The sequence below is a fragment of the Phocoena sinus genome, chromosome 4 (genome assembly GCF_008692025.1).
Source record: "Phocoena sinus isolate mPhoSin1 chromosome 4, mPhoSin1.pri, whole genome shotgun sequence".
Classification (NCBI taxonomy): Eukaryota; Metazoa; Chordata; class Mammalia; order Artiodactyla; family Phocoenidae; genus Phocoena; species Phocoena sinus.
The window spans coordinates 48,360,471-48,383,516 of NC_045766.1; the positions used below are offsets into that span (position 1 = coordinate 48,360,471).

The following is a 23,046-nucleotide window of genomic DNA, read 5'->3' on the forward strand; positions in this document are numbered from 1 at the left end:
CAGCTAGTAAGCATTGGAGCCAAGATTCCAACCAGGGCCCTTAACCTCCCTGCTCTAATGTCTCCCTCGGACTTTGGTGTCCAAGAATGTTCCCATTCAGAATAATTTCATAAAATAGGATCTTTATTTATGTAAGAAACAAACAACAAAAACTATTAGTAAGATTGAGACATAAGCTTCTCTTCTAGCCATTTTTTAAATTGGAACAGTATAGTATTGATAACATAATCTATGACTTTATATTACATATTAAATGAGTAATGACACACGATAGTTTTGATCACTTTATAGTTCATACATTTTCAGTAAAAGACAAAGTTTGACAAATTGCTCTGTACTTTGTTGCCTTAGGTAGCTAAATGCAAACACCTGCTCTTTTTTTTTTTTTTTTTTTTGCAGTACGCAGGCCTCTCACTGTTGTGGCCTCTCCCGTTGCAGAGCACAGGCTCCGGACGTGCAGGCTCAGCGGCCATGGCTCATGGGCCCAGCCGCTCCGTGGCATGTGGGATCTTCCCAGACCGGGGCACGAACCCGTGTCCCCTGCATCAGCAGGCGACTCTCAACCACTGCACCACCAGGGAAGTCCCCTGCTCTTAATTTCTAAGCAAATTTAATAGTGTGGCTTTCTAGTTAATTTTCTTATTTTCCCTTTCCATACTTCCATACTTTATTACTATTATATTTTAGTAAGTGTGATCCCCAGTTAGAGCTAAAACTAAGGACTTTTACTGCTCTTCAGGAAGTATGATGTCATTGGTTGAATTAGACGTGATTTCATCCAATGTATTCTGAAACTTCTGGTAGAGAAGCAGATAAATAGAATTGGCTGTTAGAAAGCAGAAGAGAGAAAACATTTTGGAAAGGACTCAAACCTTATACTCCAGGTACAAGCTTTTCATTATTTTGCTTTATCTCCAAGTGGACAAAGGGGAAATTTGGAATAAAATGGCTTCTGAAGGAACAGTATTTTAATTGCACCATGAAGGCCAAGAAATGGGACCCTGAAAATGCAAATTTTTCCTTAGTTGAATTTGAAATTCTAGATGGAAGTAATTTGTGAAGGTGCTGCTCTTCTCTTGATGGAGAAACCTTGACTGAGGCCAGCATCTCTCGATAATCAGAGATTTTCCTGCTTGAGACCTGAGTAGCACACATCCCCTCCTCCTACTGGAGAGAGCTCCACTTTAGGCCTTCACTCTGCCTCTTGCCCACTCCCTAGACCAGTTATAATCCCCATCTCCTGATTTCTTCTGCTCTGTCTTCAGATTCCCATCTGTCATGGACTGCATGTTTGTGTCCTACCAAAATTCGTATGTTGAAACCTAATCTCCAATGGGATGATGTTTGGAGTTGGGGTCTTTGGGAGGTGATTAAGTCATGAGGATGGAGCCTTCATTAATGGGATTAGTGCCCTTCCACCTTGAGAGGACACAGTGAGAAGACTGCTCTCAGTGAACCAGGAGGAGGACTCTCACCAGACACGAATCTGCTAGTTGGTGTCCTGATCTTGGATTTATATAAGTTTCATGTGTATGACATCATATTTCTATTTCTGTATACCCTACAGCATGCTCCCCACCAAAAATTTAGTTTCTATCCATCACTATACAGTTGATTCCCTTTACCCATTTTGCCTTCCTTCTGCTTCTTCCCCTCTGATAATCACTACTCTATTCTCTACATGTTTGTTTTTGTTTGGTTTGTTCATTTATTTTGTTTGTTTGTTATATTCCACATATGAGGGAAATAATACAGTATTTGTCTCTCTGACGTATTTCACTTAGCATAATACCCTCAAGGTCCATTCATGTTGTCACAAATGGCAAGATGTCATCTTCTTTTATGGCTGAGTAGTATTTCACTGTATATATACCACATCTTTATCCATTCACCTGCTGATGGACACTTAGGTTGTTTCCATATCTTAGTTAGTGTAAATGGCATTTCATTTTTTAAAGCTTATGTCTGATACATTATTTTACACTATGAATTGGTACTACAGTGTTTCTAAAAATGTGTATGTATGTGGAATTTTTGCATTACCAAATAGCGAAATCCACCAGAGAAATTTCTCCTTTTAAAAAGGGGTCTTATTAAAAGTATTTTTAAATGAATAATCTCACTTAAGTAATTTCATATATGTCCTATGTTTTCATGTTTGGTTTCCTAAAGAGGTACATTTTAATATATGAGGAAAGCTTTCACAAATAAGTGTACATTCCACTTGGATCTAATGATCACACATTTGGAATTTGCGGTTAATCATGTTTCCCTACGAGTCATAGGCTCCTTTACACAGAAAATGTTTTTACCAGCTATGCAATGATAAAAGACAACCACTAGTAGGCGCCGCGAGCCCACTCCTTTGGCCCAAGCTTTGCTTTCAATGTGGGCTTTCGATGCTTGTCAACAAATACATTTGCCAGTACGATATGCATTTGTACTCTAACTGAATCACACTTAGTTTGATTAACTACCTTAAGGTATAAATGGTAGAAGAACAGTTAACCAGGCTGCTTCCTTTGTTCAGTACACATCCAGTGTTTAGGGCACTGACCATCTCTTTAATCCTCCCCTTTAAATATCTTCGAATAAGTTGAGGAACTTATGCTCAGACCATAGGAAAGACTCTTACATTTTTCATAATGGATAGAATATTGGACTTAGGGTCAGAAGACCGGGAATCAGATTTCAGCTATACCTTACCAGTTCTGTTACATACTATAGAAATGTGAAGAGATGGCATGGCAAAATTTTCTGGGAGAAAATTAACTGGAGAAACCTCCATCTGGGAGGTCTGGGGATCCATTGTTCTCACTTATCTGGGGTGACTGGACCCTGAGAGACTGCTTCTCACAACTAAAAGGGTACCTGGGACTGTGGTAGACCTGGAATGTCAGTTTATTAAGTTATGCTATGTAGGACGGCAGATTCTAATGAAGAGGAGGGCTTGGAGAGTAGAGTCACAGCCAAAGAATGCAGATGATTTTAGGAAAAGTACCTTGGCCAAGATGGCTTGAGGGACTTCCCCACTTTACAGAGAGCCTTGCCAAAGGGACCGCATCCTCGGATTCTGCGGCCACCATGCCATTTCCATCTCCTGTGGATAGTGGAAGATTCTCACGGCCTCTCTCTGCCTCTTGGTTCCCAGTTCTCTATTCTTCCATGGCTGCCCAACTTTCTTTTCAAGGGACACACTCTTTATTTATGGCTAATTCGTTCAAATAGGTTATATTTTGCTGGCCTCCCTTGAGTGGCCTTTTGTACATCTGCGCTGTGATCATTTAAACATTCATTTTAGGATTTTTTCTCCCATTAATAGATAACAATAGCAATAACCTAATTATTTTAGTTTTAGTCTTTATCAAAGGCAACTCATATTTCCAATCGATCAATATTGCCTGTGAATAATACTAAAAGTAGCTAACATTTATGAGTGCCCATCAGTGCCGGGCACTGTGCTATGTACTTCGTAAAAGTTATCTCACTTAATCCTCGCAATAAATGTATCGGGGCATCTGCTAGTCTCACTTTATAGATGAAAAACCTGAGAGTTGCACAGGATAAGGGACAGCTCAAGTAATCAAGTTGGAATATGAACTCAGGAAGTTCCATTCCAAGATCTTAACTTCACAACTCCGTCTACCAGTTAGAGCCTGAGTTCTGAAATCTGCCTTTACAGGTGTCTCTGTGAGAACTTTGGGTGATCTGGGCATTGTTGAATTATGATTGGTTGAATTTTTATTGTTAGAATGTCAAATGCTTATGGAGTCGCAAGAGTGCAGATTGCATAACTTCTTTTTTAATGAATTGATGTTGCTTGGGTTTTATGTTTTACTTCTTACAAAAGCTCTTTTTTATGTCATAAGGAAATATCTGAAAACATCCAGGTCAATAGACCCTGGTGATGAAATGCCCCAAACACAATGACTCACTCAAAAAAGGGACATATTCCTATAATATAGTATTTCCTACAAATCAAACTTGTATGATTTCAAGGAGAACACATAAGAGTGCAAAAGCAAGGGTTCTGAATTTTATATAAAGATATGTGTATGTATGTATATATATATATAATAATATTATATATATCATATATAATAGCAGCCCAGGTTCCCTGAGGCCTTACTTTGTACCAGACATTGTTTAAAGCTCAGTATGTATATTAACTCACATAATCATCAAGAAACCTATGAGTTAGGCACTATTTTAACCCTCATTTTACAAGTGAGAAAACTGAGGCCCAGAGAAGTGAGGTAACTTGAATCCACAACTAGGAAATGGTGGAGACAGGATTTGAGGCCAGGCAGCCTGCGTTCTTACCCACTGTGCTCTCCTGGGTGATTATTGCAGCTTTTTAATTGACACTCTCTCATCTCTTACAGAGCCTTTTCTGTCTGTGCAGTTGATTCCTTTGGGGTCTCCTTGAGGCAAGTCTTCTCTAGAAGACATGGTGATTTGCCCAGCAGAGATATGGGAAAGCTTAGTACCTGTGACTTACGATCTATATCTTAGAGTGTTGAGTAGGAAGTTTTTGCTTACTGAAATGCTTCTCATCTTTAAATCTCATGATTGTTGATAGAGGAATATAATAAGCCAAATGTATTAAAGGGACTTAAAACTGTTTAATGTAAATACAGCCCAAGGACAACTTCTCTACATGATAGAAAAGTACACATAATAGGTCTTACTTGAATGCATGGAGAGAAGGTGGCTTGATGATGTTGATGACGGTGATGGTGATGATGATGATGACGACAGCTTACACTTGCAGAGCACTCACTCTAGGCTAGGCAGTGTTCTCAGTGGAGTGCAGATACTAACTTATCTACAGTGAGCAGGAGCTGTCAGCCTAGCTTTTAATGTCAAAAATGAGACACGAGGGCTTCCCTGGTGGCTCAGTGGTTGAGTGTCCGCCTGCCGATGCAGGGGACACGGGTTCGTGCCCTGGTCCGGGAAGATCCCACATGCCACGGAGCAGCTGGGCCCGTGAGCCATGGCCGCTGAGCCTGCGTGTCCGGAGCCTGTGCTCCGCAACGGGAGAAGCCACAACAGTGAGAGGCCTGCGTACCGCAAAAAAAAAAAAAAAAAAAAGAGAGAGACACGAGCCCTTTAGGAATTTTCAGAAAGTGACAATCAGGACAGGTTCCCAGGAATGGTTAGTGAGGTGGGATGCAGGCTACCCCTTCCTTGTTACGTGAACTTGGGCAACTTAGCCTCTCTCATGCTGTTTCATCATGAGTATTATGTGTATACAATCATTCCTACCATAAAGGGCTGCTAAGAGAATTAAATGAGATAATTTATAAAATATAAACGCATGGTACATGACAGCTGCATAAATGTGAGTTGCTATTGCTGTTGTTATCATTACTCTGGCCATGGCTTTTTGACCACTGGCAAAGGATCATTTTCTTCTACCAGTAACTATGGTATGCTGAATGCTTCAAGTCTGTTTCTTAGGGCAATTCTCAGCTCATCAGTTACCATCCTGGGCTGACAAAGGACTATTACTCAGCCATAAAAAGAAATGAAATTGAGTTATTAGTAGTGAGGTATATGGACCTAGAGTCTGTCATACAGAGTGAAGTAAGTCCGAAAGATAAAAACAAATACCATATGCTAACACATATATATGGAATCTAAAAAAAAAAAAAAAATGAACCTAGTGGCAGGGCAGGAATAAAGACACAGACGTAGAGAATGGACTTGGGGGGGGAGGGGGAAGCTGGAGTGAAATGAGAGTAGCATCGACACACACACACACACACACACACACACATATATATATAGCTAGTGGGAAGCAGCCGCATAGCACAGGGAGATCAGCTCCGTGCTTTGGGAAACCTAGAGGGGTGGGATAGGGAGGGCGGAGGGAGGCTAAAGAGGGAGGGGATATGGGGATTTATGTATGCGTGTGGCTGATTCACTTTGTTGTACAACAGAAACTAACACAGTACTGTGAAGCAGTTATACTCCAATAAAGATGTATTAAAACACAAAAACAAAAAACAATCCTGGGCCAAGGAGGAACTGTACTGGGCGCTCTTGGGAGTACCACGGTCCTTGCTCTCAGCTGGGAAGGAATAGGGAGAAGCTGAGGAGGGATGGAGCGAGAGACCCAGAGATAGGATGAGAGAGGGGCAGCAAGAAGAGAAAGAATTCGCAGCAAAATAGAACTCGCGCCTGACGCAGGCCCTCTTGTCACTGTCCCTTACTTGGACCTGGATCGAATTATTTTCTTTCGAAATTTTATTATTTCCAACACTAACCGTGCGACGCTCGCCGGCGGGGCGGCGGGATCACCCCCTCCCTAACTCTGCTTCCCTCCACATCCCACTCCTGACCCCGCCCGGCGATTGGTCTGCTGGACCCGGGGCCGTCGCGGATTGGAGCTCGCCGGCCGGGTCTGCGGGGTTTAAAGAGGGGGGCGGGGGCGTGCTGCCCAGCCGCGCTGCTGTCCTCGCCGCGCGCCCGTCGCGCAGCTGGGCTCGCTGCGTCTCGTGGCTTCCCGCCTCCTCCAGCATCCCGCATCTCGCCGTCGCAGGCCAGCGCCTCGCCAGCGCGGGAGGAGGACCGGGGCAGGCGCCGTCGAGCCCGGGCGCGGGCACAGCTAGTGAGGGGCGAGGCGCAGGGACTCCAGGGCGGCCACGATGGTGGCCACATTCCTGCAAATAGTGGGTTTCATCACGAGCTTCGTGGGTTGGATCGGCATCATCGTCACCACGTCCACCAATGACTGGGTGGTGACCTGCGGCTACACTATCCCCACCTGCCGCAAGCTGGACGAGCTGGGCTCCAAGGGGCTGTGGGCCGACTGCGTCCTGGCCACGGGGCTGTACCACTGCAAGCCCCTGGTGGACATCCTCATCCTGCCGGGTAAGGACCCTGCCTTGCAAGCGGCTGTCCTAAATAAACCCTTTCCTTCCGGGCAGACGGGGGGAGGGGAGCATTAGGCAGCGTTCACAGAATCATCTGGGGGCTTGAAGACTTTGGGGCATCTTTTGACACCTTCCGTCCTACTTTGTTGAGGAGGAATTAGGTAGCCCTGAACTTAACCTCTCTCAGCCTCAGTTTTCTTATCTGGAATTTGGGATGACAGTGGTGGCCACTGGCCGAGTCACCCTGAGAAGGTAATGAACTGAGACATAGACACATGGTTGGAACTCCCTACATATTAGTTACCGTAGCCGCACCTGCCGTGTGCTCCCACTGCGGGTGGATCAGAAGTACTTCATCCCCTGGCCTCCTCCTTCAGGCGCCCTGCTTTCCCTGTTAGAATCCACCCGCAGAGGCTGGAGGAGGAAAGAGAGAAACAAAAGCATTCCAGCTATCCGAACAGGCGCAGGCTGAGTTTCCCAGTCCTTGTGGGACGGCCGAGGTGTCCTGGCCAAGTTAGGGCCCTCCTACCTGCGCCCAGTCGGTTCCCACAGGCCCCGGGGCCTGTCCCATTTCCCCTACCCCTTGCCCCCGCAGTGAAGGGCGTCGGTCCTCGGGCCTGCCGAGATTCCCCTCCCAGTCTCCGCACCCTGGGGTCGGAGAGGGAAGAACGGGCGCCCCTGGGAGGGCCCACTCACCTTGGGAAAAGGAGCAACTCCGCGGGTCGCCCCCTCCCCTACGGCTGTGCCTCAGAGTGGGGAGGGGAGGGAAGAGTTGCCTAGTTTCCACCTTCCCCGACGCCAGCCGGCGCCGAATCTTAACTTGCCGCCCCGTTGAAAAATTCTGGGCAAGTTTCAATTCAGATTGAAACCTCGAGCCAGTTGGATGATTGACAAGGTCTTCGGAGCCCCTTCAGGTTTTCTGCTCGGAATCTTGGCTTATCCCGGCCCAGGCCTAAGCACGACTGTCTCGCTAGCCTTTGAGGATGGTGCGCCTTTAAAGGCCTATCCCGGTTTCCTTAACAAGTGGAGTAACTGGGCGGTCGGCCGGAGTAACTGGCCCCCGAGGCCGCCAGTCTGGGAGACTTTGGCTTTGGCCTTCTCCTGGATGAGCTCTTCTCTCCCGAAGACTGTCCCTCTTTAAGCCTCACCTCAAGTGCTTCCTATTTCCAGGTCCTTGTAGTCGGAATCTATCCGCCCTTCCTCCTTGCCAGCCTGGTATTTGACCCCTATCCCCGTCAGTGCACGTTTTGACTTTTCTGTTCCTTGTTTGTGAGTCAAGTTCTCCTAGCACATTTTAAATTCCTCAAAGATATAGATAGCATCCTACCCTCTTTGCATCTTCCCCTGCACCTGGCACTGCCCCTGACACACAGCAGGTACGCACAGTGCGTGCCAGTCCTGCCCTCCATTTTGGACTTTCGGAATGACAGAGGTCTGGGGAACGCAGATGTGGACCCACCTTCAGGAAAAGCTGCCGTTGGTAGACCTGGATCAGACTCTGGGATGCAGTGCTCACAATCCGAGTGATTTGGGACAAGTTCCTAACCTCTATGAACCCCAGTTGTCTTCTTTTAAAAATTAAAATGAAACCAACCCCCTATCTTTCAGAGTTGTTTTGGGGATTAAATGAGATGAGAAATGTAAGCCTCCTTAGATGTAGTAGAGGCTCCATAAATGGTAGCTATATTTTTTATTAAAAGCCGGGCATGGTATTTTTAAGAATCTGACTTGAAGCATAACATTACTCTCTGCTTCCTTCCTCCTGAAATTAAATTTGCTGAGCATTCAGTGACAAGTGGTTTATTTTTAGAGAACATAGACCATCCTACAGATGGAGTACACTTTAGGGAGGGCCTAATCCTTCCTGTGGTCCCCTCCCTCACACTGTAGGTGGGGACAGGGACAGAGCTCAGTCTCCATCTTTAGATTCTCAAATGTGGCCTTGACACCTAGCATGTTCACAGACCGTGCCATGAATTTCAGAATCCGGGTGGCTAGCTGACTCTCCTTTATGTCAGCCCTGGTTCTCTGACCAGTCGCAGGGGCTTAGGGCTGAGGTCAGAGGTCTCGCCTCAGACCTCCTGTGGCTCCTATCTGGGGGTCTTCAAGTCAACAGATACTTGATTGATTTATTACCCTTAATTCAGAAGAAACTGAGTTGGGCAATTGTTGGGAGCGTGCCCTTGTGGAGTCTGAATTCTGGCAAAACACAACTTGCTAAGAGGCAATCTTGCAGTTGGGTCTTGGTGCACGGGTAGGCTGGCCACATTTGGTGTGAGGGTCCTGCCACATGAGGCAGAAGCTGGGGCTTGTTTTTGGGTTTGCCATTAACTCTGCTTCCCCCAGGTCATTAGCTCTACTTTCCTCTGAGTCAAGAGGGAGAGTTGCAACTCCCCCACCCCCTTTTTTGAAGGAGGGAGAGTGTTTTAGTGAGAAACGATACATTTAAGTGTGTCATATTCTCCCAGTATCTTGTCAGATTTATTTTACATAAATATTGCACATATTATAATCTGTTTCTTTTTTTTTTTTTTTTTTTCTGTTTCTTAATAAAGTAGTTACCTGGCATTTTATTTGACAGTATAAAGTTCAGGTAGCTTTGCTCCACTCTTATTATTCAACTCGTTAATTCCTTCATTCATAATTGTATGTTTACATCATGTGTTGTGGGCACTGTGTTAGCTCCATGAAGACCAAGGCAGGTGTCTGTCTTCTAGGAATCCATGGGGCTGGAGAGATGCCTTTATGGAAAATGGACCATTGTGGAAGCATGCCCAGGGCACAGTCGGGGAGGCAGGAGATGGAGCCTGACCATCTATAGGGGACAGGATTCATGAGCAAGCAGTATCTGGGGAGATATCAAGAGAGGAAGCCTGAGTCTTAGCTTAGTCTAGTTAGGGCCACATACTGTTTATATACAATGTGAATTAAAAGCACATGATTAAGGGACAAAATCACCTAGCACACCTGGAGATAAAAGTACTGCCTTGACACAGAGTAAAATTAGGAATACCAGTAATAATAGCTGACCCTTTTTGCAGTACTTAGCATGCGCTAGGCACTGTTCTGAGCACTTCAGGAATTAACGAATTTAATCTTAGTTGAATTCCATTGGAGAGATGTAGGTACTATTATTATTTTTACTCTGTAGGTGAGGAAAGTGTCAAGACACTTGCCCAAGGTCACACAGGTAGAACATATCAACAGCAGGCTGGGATCAACACAGACCATCACAGAAGAATTCTTCAAAGATTTGAATTTTAATCTGAATTTTTCACAAGGTGCTGTAACAGTGTAATTATGCTCTCGGCCGCTTCATCTCGGAAGCTTGGATGAGTGGTCTAAACCAGGGAGCCCCATTCAGTCTCTCCAGCCCCCAGCCTTCCTTTTTTTTTGTCACTGAGTCACGTTAAAAATTGAACATGCAAAGTGACCTTGGACAACATTTAACATAGTATAAGTCCTGGAGTGGGACAAGAGGGAGGAAGAGGTAGATGGTGCTGGATTCCCGTGAGGCAGGATTGAGGATCCACGGGGACCCATGGCCTAACCCACCCTGTCTGCACTCTTGTTCCCAGGCTACGTGCAGGCTTGCCGAGCCCTGATGATCGCTGCCTCAGTCCTGGGTCTGCCGGCCATTCTCCTGCTGCTGACCGTTCTCCCCTGCATCCGAATGGGCCATGAGCCTGGCGTGGCCAAGTACAGGCGGGCCCAGCTGGCTGGCGTCATGCTCATTCTTGTGGGTAAGACAGCTTTCTGTAGAGCACCCCAGCTCCCAGCGAACCTGAAGAATCTCGGGTCTTGCTGCTGCTTCATCGAGTTCAAGAGACGTGTGCAAGGAAGGCATGTGAATCCACTGGGGGAAAAGCCCCCCACAATGTGTATCCCTTTATGTTTCTTGGGCAGTTGATGCAGAGGGATAAGTAATGTCTGTGGGAATCACTGAACATAAAAGTAAGTTAAGGGACTTCCCTGGCCGTCCAGTGGTTAGGGCTCTGCACGTCCACTGCAGGGGATGCAGGTTCGATCCCTGGTCCGGGAACTGAGATCCCACAGGCCATTCGGCGCTGCCAAGGAAAAAACAAGTTAAAGAAAACAAACAAAAAGGATTTTGAGGGTATACCTAAGAGAGAGAACAGAAGACAGAAGAGAGGTACAGGGCAGCTCTCCACTCAGGCCTCATGAGAGAATCCCTTTTTGGAAACACCTGTGTCCAGGTCCCACTGCAGGTCCATTGAGTCAGAATTTCTGGGCATTAGACCAGGCAAAGATATTTTTTGAAAGCTTCCCAGGTGACTCTTGAGTGCAACCAGGATTGAGAACTTCAGTTAACATATAAAGGAAGACCAGAGAAAGAGGAGGGCAAGATAAAAGTAAGATGCTGAGGGTGGTAGATCACCAGGTGATGGTTCCATCTTTTATTCAGTAAGCATTCACTGAGCACCTGCTGAGTGCCGGGCAGTATGGTAGGCACTGGGGATATTGGAGAAAAGAAGGTAGTCTGTGCTTCGAGTGTACTTGTACATCTTGATGTACTTGGTATACTTGCTCATCTAAAAAAGGTACACAGGCTGTGCACACACATAGGAAGGCACCTGATCCAGATTGGAGGAGTTTTCCAGAGCAGAGGACCCTAGCGATGAATTTTGAGAGCTGGATAGAAGGTGATCAGGTCATGGATTGGAGAGAGGGACAGCTCAGGCCAAGGACACGACGTGTGCTTGTTCAGTGTTCCTGATTACACCTGCACACGGGGGTCTTGATTTAACAGCCTAGGGAGGGTCCTTCTAGCTCTACTCTCTGACATGCATTTTAAGAACAGCAGCTCTTGTTGCCAAGTGTCCCGAAACATTGTGAGGAGACATTGGTTTGGATATGAGTTAGATATAAATCATGTTCTCCTGGGACAGGAAATTCCCATCCCCAAAATGGTATCAGACCATGTGTTTGAGGGGGAAAGGTAAGGAGCCAGGGTTCTGTGTGGATCAGTGCCACTTAGTGACGGTCACCCACAGTGACACCGGTGAGGTGAGGAGACATGAGGCATAGGGGTAAGGTTTCCCTTGATTGCAAAGGGTTGGAGGTTTTTAGAGGCTTGTGAAGCCATGGAGAATTCAGAGGAGGGGCTTGCGTGTGCGTGTGCGTGTGTGTGTGTGTGTGTGTGTGTGTGTGTGTGTGTTAATAGGAGTGAAAAGACCAGAAAACCTCTGTAATTTCCAGAGAAGAATTTGGGCATGGACATTTTGGTTCCCGCCACAAAGAATTTGTGTGGGAGTGCCACACGGAACACAAAATCAGCGTCATGTGCTTCATTCAACTTACAGGGTCCTTCCTTGTAGTGCTTTTCGGTGGCCAGATCTTTGCATCTGAACTCCCTTTCCAGTAGGTTGACAAAAGCTCTACAATTAAACTGGTTTGCAGAATCCAGGTGAAACCCTTCTCATCCTAGATATTTGCGGTTGTTTGTAACTTTCCTCACATTCTTACAGAAGCCCCAGAAGGCTTTCTCTTTAGCTCTGAGGATCCCAAAACCAAAGGATGGGTCCATTGTGTTGAGTGTTCATCTTTAGAAATCCTAGCCTTCCATATGAGAGTCACAGAATATCCACAAGTAAGAGAATACATGAGAAAACCCCAAACCCAAACCCCGTAGAAAATAAAGATATAAAAGCAAAGTCACAGAGACAAATTGGCATTTAAAAAACCCCTGAAAACAACTTAATTGTCCAGTTGAATATAATGATTATTAAAAAATAACAACCCGTCGTTTGAAACTTCCTAGACGAATTAAATACTGTTTTTCTTCATCTTTTTCAAGTGGGTTGGTGGATGCAGACAGAATCAGAGAGAGGAGAGTGAGAGGGGTGGGCAGGTATGGGTGTGAGCTCCTCAGTCCTTGTTTGCTGCCCAGAGGGAGACGATGGAGGGGGCATTGAGTGATCTGACACCCCTTCCCCCAGGGAGGCTGCCCCTTGCCCTCTTGTAGCCTTGTATCTCCAGTGGTACTTGCGTCCTCTTTGATGGCTCCTGTCCGGATTTGTTTCTCAGTGGGTCGCGGCTTGCCTTTGGGTTGGATGTTGTTTAGACTGGAACAAGCTCCCTTGCTTGCTAGATCTGGAAATGTAAAGCTCATTGTCTCAAGTGTGGCACCTGCTGGCCTCCCCTAGGTCTCCTCGGCAGGGAGCCCGTGTGCCTTGCTTCCCCTGCTGGGCAGTGGGTGGGAGGAACAAGAGAGAGTGAAGCCTCCCTTTGTGTGGCTCAGGATGGGCTTCTGTCCTAGGGGTCACCAGAGGTGCTCCAGTTGAGGTGTGGTCCCCTTCCAACAGGGGCCAGGCACACTGGGGTGTGGAAGCCTGGGAACCGGAAACAGTGTCAAAGCTAATCTTGGGATGAAAACTGTAAGCACTTTTAATGAAAATCAGTTCTTCCTGACTCTGAAAACCTTTATTTTTCAGAAAGCTTAAAAAAAAATTGTGTCTGTGGTACAACAGCTTATCTCCTCAGGATTCTGAGTTCAGTGTTGTGAGGATTTGGTTCCTGCTGTGGGGGAAGGAATGGGAGCCTGAAGCTGCCGACTTCTTAAGCTAGATGAGTAGTTCAAGGCGCAGTGGGCGCCTCAGATCCAGGATGGAGCAGAGGCAAATCTAATTCTAACCTATGGCTTTTCAAGAACCGCCGCTGAGGCAGGAGGTATCTATGCCCTGAGATGCTTCATCTTATCATGTGGACTCAGGTCAACTGTACTAAATCTTGGACCTACCGCTTTCTAGCTGTGTGAATGGGGCCAGTTGCTTAATGTCTCTGAGGCTTTATATAAAATGGGGACCATACTGCCTACTTCTGAGGTTGGTAAGAATAGTGAAATGATGTACACAAGTTATTTAGCGTGCATGGTGTCTGGCGCCTAGTAGGTGCTCAACAACTGGTTGCTACCTTATAGATGCTGTCGTTTAGAGGAAATAGAGAGCTAACCTAGAAGGTAACTGGGTATTCCTTCCATCACATCTAATTTCTGCAGGGTCATCTCCACACGTGAAACTGGTAAGGAGAGATGACGAGCTGTTCCTGGAAACACCAGGTCACGTCTTGGTCTAATGGAAATATTTTCTTTGCCTACTTTGTAAAAACCAGAGTGTAGGGATCAATAGTTTGGGTTTTGGTCTTATTCCATTATGAAGAGTCATGATAAGCTACCCAACTGAAAATGCTCAAGCTTAGTTCTGATTCAGTCTAATTCTCATCTCACTATAAGTTACAAAGTCCTTGATTTGGGTGTGTCTTGGGGAGATGGGGTAGGGAATGGAAGGAAAGGAAATGTATTTTCCTTCCTAAGTGGAATCCTTCGTCTTCTCTCCTCCTTTTAAAAAGTATGGCCTCAGGAATCCAATATTTGTATTGGAAAAAAGTTTTCAAAAGTATGGCCTCAGGAATCCAATATTTGTATTGGAAAGAAGTTTTCAACTTGGAACTTTTAGGCTAATAATGAAAGTGACGTAAAATAAAGGGTATATGCAAATGTGGGAAAAATTGAGCTTGTCACACACAGGGAATCGGATGTCCTAGGGGGATTGGGAATCCTTGGGTGTGAAATAAACAGTGATGCCCTTAATCCCGGAGTACTGAGATAATAGAAAAAGTCTTCTTTCAAACTCATTAACTTTACACAAAGTTCCTAATCTAAGTCAAATTTCATGTGGGTAGAAGAAAGGATGTAGCATCTTAGTATGGTTGTGGCTTAAAATGACCTTATTAGTAAAATTGGAGGAATTAACTGCTTTATGGGGTCTTTCCTGTCTCTAACTTCAGTGTTCTTTAAAAACTTAACAAATAACCACGAAGCTGGCTTTTAAAAAAGGTTGTAGGATAAAAGAGATAACGATGTGTGGAATAGAAATAAAGGGGAAAAAGTGCTGAAAGCAGGCCAGGAAAATAATGTACTCAGATATTCCATTGACTTGATGATTGTTGTAAATATTAGATCTTCATAAAAGTCATTGCACAGAGGCCTGTGTCCTTCGGCAGCTGTTTTCTTAAGTCAAAATTTAGACAGTGACAAATGAAAAAAGGAAAGACAAAACATTTTGTGGTTTCAAATTATAAGGAAACAACAAATACATGTGACTCCAACCAACAGCTGGTTAGAAATCCGATTACTTGTTGTCTTGAGTTAACTGGCTTCTTTGTGAGAAGCTTAAGTGAATTGCTAGTTAGATCATATGAGATAATAGCATCAATTGCGGAAGATGGCGTTCGGTGCACTGTAAAATGTTAAATGGAAGGGGATTTTAAAAAAAGGTGTTGTGGAAAATTTGAAGCATACGCAAAAGTAGAGGCTAGTGTAATGAACCCAAACTCATTCCCAATAATGATCAACTCACCTTCGATCTGCTTCGTCTCTGTACGTCTACTTTTCTCCCAGTCCCCAGATTTTTTTGAAGCAAATCTCAGGTATCAGATCAAGGAAGATTTTTTTCTAGTATTACTAATGTAAGTCAGAGTAATTTAAGTTATTTTAATGAAAATATTGCTTTGTGCTGGAAATGATGCCTTTAAAAGTTGTTTCAATGCTTAGTACTGAAAGTGACGAAGCCTGAAAACAGAGGTGCTCATTGGAGGAAGGAAGAAATGTCAGGGTCTGCTGCTCTTCTGTCCTTCTGGGCTTCTTTGTCTGTCTGTCCTCTCTCTCTCTCTAAGTTGTTACCTCCAAAGCCAAACACACCTGTACCAATTTTATTTAACTTCATCACATTTATTTAACTCCATGTATTACCCTGTGTCATCTAATCCCTAAATAGATGAAAAGCTACACTTACATTTCATTTTTGCTCTTAAACTGCATTCCCAAATATTTTCTGTGTTTTGCTACATCAAGATCATTGCTAACTTTTAATAAGGGTATTTCCTATCAACTAAAGAACTGATTGTATTAAATTATTTGAAATTTATCCAAAAGGGCAAACAATTTTATTCTATGAGGAGCAAGGAATTCTGCTTGTGAGAGGACCAAGTCCAGATGAATCTATATCTACACAGTGAAGCTTTCTTCTCCCCTTCTCCTTCTTTTGTTTTTTCAGATGAAGATATCCCTACTTTTCACTTTCTAGTCCCCCACAAGTGGCAGAATTTTTTTCCTCTTGTGCAGTTAACTATTGCATCTTCTGAAGTTAGAAGAAGAGGAGCAAATTGAAAAATCTAAGTGTTAAAATTCCCCTCGTCCTGGGCTTCCCTGGTGGCGCAGTGGTTGGGAGTCTGCCTGCTGATGCAGGGGACACGGGTTCATGCCCTGGTCTGGGAAGATCCCACATGCTGCAGAGCGGCTGGGCCCGTGAGCCATGGCCGCTGAGCCTGCGCGTCCGGAGCCTGTGCTCCGCAGCGGGACAGGCCACGGCAGTGAGAGGCCCGCGTACCGCAAATTAAAAAAAAAAAAAAATTCCCCCTGTCCTATTTTTAGAGACTTAATTTAAAAATAAATTCTGATGACATAAAAAGAAATGAAAATTCCCTTTATCTTCCTTCAATGTTCTTTACCTTATGGGTAACTGTGACTTTTTAAGAAAAACATTTTCTTTATTTTCCCCAAATATGGAGAGAATCATTACAAACTCTTTGTATGTGTGTGTGTGTGTCTGCAAATAGCAATAATTCTAGCAGGCCTCCTATGTCTTTAAGAAAGCCAAAAATTACTGCCAGTTCTAATAATGTGTCACATCTTTCAGTTGAGTATGATATGACTTGCATTTTTAACTTTACTGATTAAAACTAGTGAATCAGTAAATCTCCTTTCCCTTCAAACCATGCTGAAATTGAGTAAACTCCTTTTTTAGTTTTTAAACATTCTTCGTTGTGAGTTCAGTTAAAGGTCACAGTGAACCTCTCAGTCCCTTTATGTTGTGTGGCAGTCTGTCATCTTCTAGTGGTTTTTGATGTGGTCCATCTTTGAGAGCCACAGGAATTCCACCCAGGGTTCAATTATCTACTAGGAAATAAAGAGCCTGCTGGTGCTTATTTGCTTTGTTTTGCATGGATTGTAAAAGAAGGAAATCTTTAATGAGGTAAATCATGAGCTTGTAGCTTTGAGTGTGTTAAAGTCACGTTAAAGTTTTATAATTTTGGAAGTCAGTTTTGGTGTGGATGAGGTGGAGAATAGACTGGAAATGAATCTACCTCTCATCTCTCCATCTGTCTGTCCATCCGTCCACCCACTCACTCACCCAGTCCTATAAGTTCATTATTTAAATGTTCAGACATTTTAATGATTTTTCCTTTTTCTGGTGAATTATATAGGAATAAAATCTAACTAAATCTCTAAAACATTCAAAATCAAGAGTGATAATTACTTTTGAATAGCGAGCCTGATTCTTTCCCTACGTGAAGATAACCTAGCTTTATTACTTTGCTTAGGAAAAGGGAAAGGATTCAGTGAAATTAGAGGCAAACTTTAAATCTTATTCTATAAAATCTAAACCAACCTGCAAGTTAAGTGAGGTTTAAATGAAATGTGGAGAATGCTTTTGTTTGTGTGTGTGTGTGTGTGTGTGTGTGGTATATATAAATACAAAGTAATTGAAAAACATAAAACTTAATTTGAACCATAACCTGTTTTGAATCCAGTTAATAGTTTATAGGAAAGATCAATTGGATTGAACCAAATCAACTGGGAATCAAATCTTTTTTTTTTCCCTATGGAATTCGGCTTTTCCCTCCCCACCTTTCCCTCTAATCAAGCTTGGGTGTTTGGAAGCCCTTGCTAGGTTGCTGTTTTTGCCCATATCAGAACGAATGCCCCTTTTTGGCATCTAGGGGTGTGTAGCTGGATTGTGTCTTGATATGAAGAAGCTAGAGCAATTCTTTCTGGCTCAAACACTCTAGAAAAAGCTTGTGCCCCTTTCATGATAGAGAAAAGGCTTTTCTCTGTGCCTCACTGAGAGTATAACTATGACAATAGCCAAGCAGTTCTCCAAGAGTGCCAGATTTGGAATCTGTGGCCAGAAGAAGAGAAAGAAAAAAATTGTATCTTAAGTATTCAAAGCCCTGCATTGGAAAGGGAAGGTTCCATCAACCAGATCAACTGGTGTTCTTGAGAATACTCTATTCACAGAAGGAAAATACATCTTCTTATGGTATCGCATATAAAACTATTACAGAAGCTGGCATGACGGTGCTTTACTCTTTAAGTGAAGCTATTAACATATGGACAGATTTTAGCTTCTTAGATAATCTATCAATATATAAACTGCTTAAATATATGAATAGTTCACAGGAAACGGAATGAATTTAGGCTGTTAGAAAGCCAGTTGGAGCAATTCAAAGCCCCCAAGTTCACTTTCTTACTTCTGACTTCCACTTGGGATCTATACTTTTTTAGGACAGGAATCACATCTATTTATATATATCTATACACACCTTGTGGGGATGGGCTTAGTGTGTTGTCAACAAAACCCTATGTTACAATCTACACAAGTGCAATGAGATAGTCTGAAAGGTCTTTCAAAATGCGTAAGACTTAAATCTTTTCTTCAGTTTAGAACTAATGTACAGGGCTGTTAGATTTGAGTGCTATGTTAAAGAAAAATTACATTGTTTTCTCTGTGGGCATAGAAGTAAGTTAGAAAATTACTCTGTATGAGCAGAAAAAAGCTTGCTGAGTTGAAAGTGACAAGGGTACCCCTTGTAGCAAACAGTGCAATGCCCTGCCGTGAACGTATCGAAGGCTTTATGACTAACAATTAGAAACCTTATTATTAATTATTACTTTTTGGTCTGTCAACTTTAATGTGCCATCCCAACCTACATCTTTAACTCAAATTTCTGTCCTGCTGTAGTTGTGAGAGATCAGATGATACCAAAAGAAGAATGGAGTTACTTTGTCTAGAGCTTTGTGTAGTACATTAACCACTAGCTACATGTGTTCATTTAAATTTAAACTAATTGAAATTCAAAATTTGGTTTTCAGTCTCACTACCCTCATAAGAAATGTTCAATAGCCCATGTAGCTTGTAGCTACCCTATTTGACAGTGCTAGTGTAGAGGTTTAAAATGTTTTTTCAAGTTTTTATAGGCTCCTGCCTGCCCTGTTCTGTTACTTTGCTTGGGAGGAGGGGAAGAACTAAATGATGTAGAGGTTATTTCTTATGGTGATGACATTTGTTGTGATGGGTCACAACCCTTGGTTGGGTAACTTCTTTTACTCTGGGAACTGTTTATGTGTGTATGGAGATTTTGTGACTGTGAGGCAGCACAATACAAACTCAGACTCTTAGCCGATACTCCACTGAGGTCTGGCAGTATTCACCACAGCAAGAGAATTTTCATAGCTTCTTCCGGTCTTTGTACTATGAATTGACCAAACTGAAAGAATAGAGTGGAAATTGGAGTGGGCACTGTCTTGTTTCTCATTTTTGAATAGCTCAGGTCATCCAGTCATTCAACTGGTATACATTGAGCACATACTCTGTGCTTTGTACTGAGCTAAACTCTGACTTTACAAACATAAGACATGGGCCCTGCCTTCAAGGAACTCAGAACTTGGAATGGGAAGTAGACATGTAAAGAGATCATTGTAATGCAATTAGGTAAGTGTAAGAGTAGAATTATAATTATAGGTATATAAAGTCAAGATATATAAATAAATACAAATACATATTTTTTGGACTTAAATGATTTATTTCTAGGTTTTTACATCAGAGTTCTTTTGTCTCCGCCACCTGTTGAAAAAATTAGGACCTAGCAGTTTGGTACAAGCTTTTGATCAGCTTATTCCATAGATTCAAACCTTTAGGTTCAGGTTGCCCCTGCGGGAGCAGAGCTGAGTGTATTGAGTTTTTGGAGTTGGTTGGAAGCCAGGGGGGTGTGTATGTGGAGTGAAGGGGAGCCTGCCCGCTGCTGGTGTGTGATGGGGATGCCCAGTCACAGCCCTCTCCATGTCTCCCCAGCTCTCTGTGCCATTGTCGCCACCATCTGGTTTCCTGTGTGCGCCCACCGTGAGACCACCATCGTGAGCTTTGGCTACTCCCTGTACGCGGGCTGGATCGGTGCTGTGCTGTGCCTTGTGGGTGGCTGTGTCATCGTCTGCTGCGCCGGAGATGCCCAGTCGTTTGGTGAAAACCGTTTCTACTACTCTTCGGGCTCCAGCTCCCCCACTCATGCCAAGAGCGCCCATGTATAAGAGAGCTACCAGCCTGCCCATGGAGGTGCTATAGATGCTGGGCCCATGGCCCTAGGTTTGCTTGCCACAGTGAGGGGGTGGGAAGCCCACTCCTCTGCCAGGCTCCAAAGCCAACGGTCTAGAAAAGCATCCTGTCTGGCATTTTGTAGTCTTAACACCCCCTCTCCTTTTGTTGCCTTAAGAGAAATCTTTAGCTCAGATTTCACACATTTTTTCCATGGTTTTGCCCACTATTAGCTCTTTTCTGGGCATTCCTTTGTCATATATATATATATATATATATATATATATATATATATGTATACACACACACACACACACACACATATATATGGGAAAAAAATTTCCCTCTCTCTTTAACTTTTAAATATCTTGCAAACATTGCTGAGTTGGGTGTGGGGAGAGAAATAAAAGACACTTTCAAACTGTTACAGATGACAATGGGAGCCTCATAAACATGCCTCTCTGTTCCTCCCTCCTCTCTCAGCTCCAAGGTCACTTAGTTATAACCAATAGAAAAAGATAGAATTGGGAACATGGGGTGGGGAAGGGAGGGGAATTGTGGAACTTTCCCTCCATGGGAAAGTTTCCCTTTTGTAAGTTGAGGGCAAGGGGTGGAGATATTTTTTAGTTTGTGATTTTACATTTATCTGTACATACTTTTTCAAGATTGCTCATTTTTATAACCATGGTTTTCCTGAAATTCTCAATTCATCAGTATGAAGGAAATGAACCAGATAGACTTTAATGATACCGTAAATAACACTACAAGTGAGTATAACTCGAACTGACATTCCACAAAACGTTTTTGATTTCCAGGTTTGTATGATGTAGTTTTGAATCCTACACCTGCATGTGCTTCCATTTAACACATTTTAGAAGCTTTTCCCCATTTCTCTCTATTTTCATTCTGTTAGCTGCCTTGAAGCAATATTGTTTAACATAAATTGTACTGTTGAATTTGGCTTTATGGGTGCAAACACTGATGGTGTATCAGTATCTGGACCCCAAACTCTCCAAACATTGATGGTGCATTTTATTCTTTAAATGAAATCAGTGCAATAAAATAACGGACTGTCTGCAAAACTGGCCTTTAATATTCTGTTGTATCCAGAGGTATTCATCCATCAACTGAAAAATTTTTCATTAATCTCTGCTAGTAATTTATAGGGAGCCTGGTCAGGGATTCAAGAACCAGTCATTCTGCACTGCCATGAATAATTGAAAAGTTATATTTTATTCACTGTATCGTGGTGGTAATGTGTGGTAGTAAAAATGTAACCTAGATGCTCTCTAGGTCTCTTAAGTGGGGATGTTATGGCTTCTTTAAGTCATATATAAATAGGCAGCCATCAGATATCAAGTGCCAAGTATGACACAGTTAAACTCCTTTATCTACGTTGAGTGCTTAGTAAAGGAATTGGCTAGGTATAAAGGGAACTATAAAACAATCCCATTTTATTGGATCTTTAGGTCATAATATCTAAATGTATTTCGTTCAAACATATGAATGCATATATTTGGTAATTTTGAACAAAGACAAATACATTGAATTGATTTATGTGTGTTTTCTATACCAGAAACTCTGTCAAGTTACAAGTCTGCTGTAAAAAAACAGATTACAGTCTATTTTGGCCGTATTTTTCCAAAAATACTAATTTCATCAGCTGATAGTATAATGATTGGCAAACATTTCCTCTTTGGAAATATCCACTTGGGCTATTCATTTTTGTAGAGATCTGTGTACATCAGATTATAACCTGGTGGAAACTATTTCTAAATTACCTATGGAGAAAAGATAATCTTTTTGTTGACCACAATATTTGCTTAGTTATGATACAGTCTTTTTTTTTTTTTTTTTTGCGATACGCGGGCCTCTCACTGTTGTGGCCTCTCCCATTGCGGAGCACAGGCTCCGGACGCACAGGCCCAGTGGCCATGGCTCACGGGCCCAGCCGCATGTGGGATCTTCCCAGACCAGGGCACGAACCCATGTCCCCTGCATCGGCAGGCGGACTCTCAACCACTGCGCCACCAGGGAAGCCCTATGATACAGTCTTGTAAGGACACAAGTGGTGTGATTATATTGGAGGACGCTCCCTACCTCATGAAAACTTGCCAGGGAGTAATGATTAGGAACATGGATAGAGCAGGAGGCTCTCAGGGGGCGTGGACAAGGAAGGCCCTTGTCCCCCTCGTCACAACCACCAGCTTGAATCAGAAGTGTCCTCTTATGGATGCATGCGCTCACTGACCCACACCCCTCCCTGAGACTGCTGCTTTCTTTCTCTCGTGAGGGGGTATGCTTTAGGAGCCCCACTTTTCCCTACAGCAGGAGAAGAGATACCCCAGTCTCTCCAAGGTGACCGTTGCCCGCCTAGTTAGGGAATCCCATATTGTAGGTCATAACTCCGGCGTTGGGTTTTATTATCAGTGTGAGGGAGTGAGGGAGGGAGGCGTATAGCTGTTCCTCCAGAACAACACTGTCCAGTAGAAATGTAATATGAGCCACATGTGTAATTTAAAGTTTTCTAGGGGCCACATGAAAAACCTAAAGGTAAACAAGCAAAATTAATTCGAATATATTCTATTTTAATCCAATGCCTCAAAAATATTATCATTTCATTATGTAATCCATTATTATTATTATTATCTGTGGCTGTGCCACACGGCTGGTGGGATCTTAGTTCCCCGACAAGGGATTGAACCCAGGCCCTTGGCAGTGTGAGAGCACGGAGTCCTAACTACTGGACCACCAGGGGATTCCCTGTAATCAATTATTAATGGGATATCTTATGCTCTTCTTTTTGTATTAAGTCTTGGATTCCAGTGTGGCTTTTACACTTACAGCACCTCTCCATTTGTCCCAGCCATACTGCAAGTGCTAATTATGGATAATGGCTATTGGATTGGACAGCACAGCTAGAGAACAGCAGTTCCCCCTTAGCAACAAAAGGGGATTCAGTCTTGATGATTTTAGCTGCCCTCATTAGAGCTCCG

General features: G+C 43.5%; 1 protein-coding gene across 1 annotated transcript; it reads left to right on the forward strand.

Moving 5' to 3' along the window:
- Positions 1 to 6,463: 6,463 nt before the first annotated feature.
- CLDN11 (claudin 11) lies at positions 6,464 to 21,132 on the forward strand. Its single transcript, XM_032630611.1, has 3 exons — positions 6,464 to 6,879; positions 10,460 to 10,624; positions 19,814 to 21,132. The coding sequence occupies exons 1-3, from the start codon at positions 6,654 to 6,656 to the stop codon at positions 20,044 to 20,046; spliced, it is 624 nt and encodes a 207-aa protein (XP_032486502.1). The 5' UTR covers positions 6,464 to 6,653; the 3' UTR covers positions 20,047 to 21,132.
- Positions 21,133 to 23,046: the final 1,914 nt, after the last annotated feature.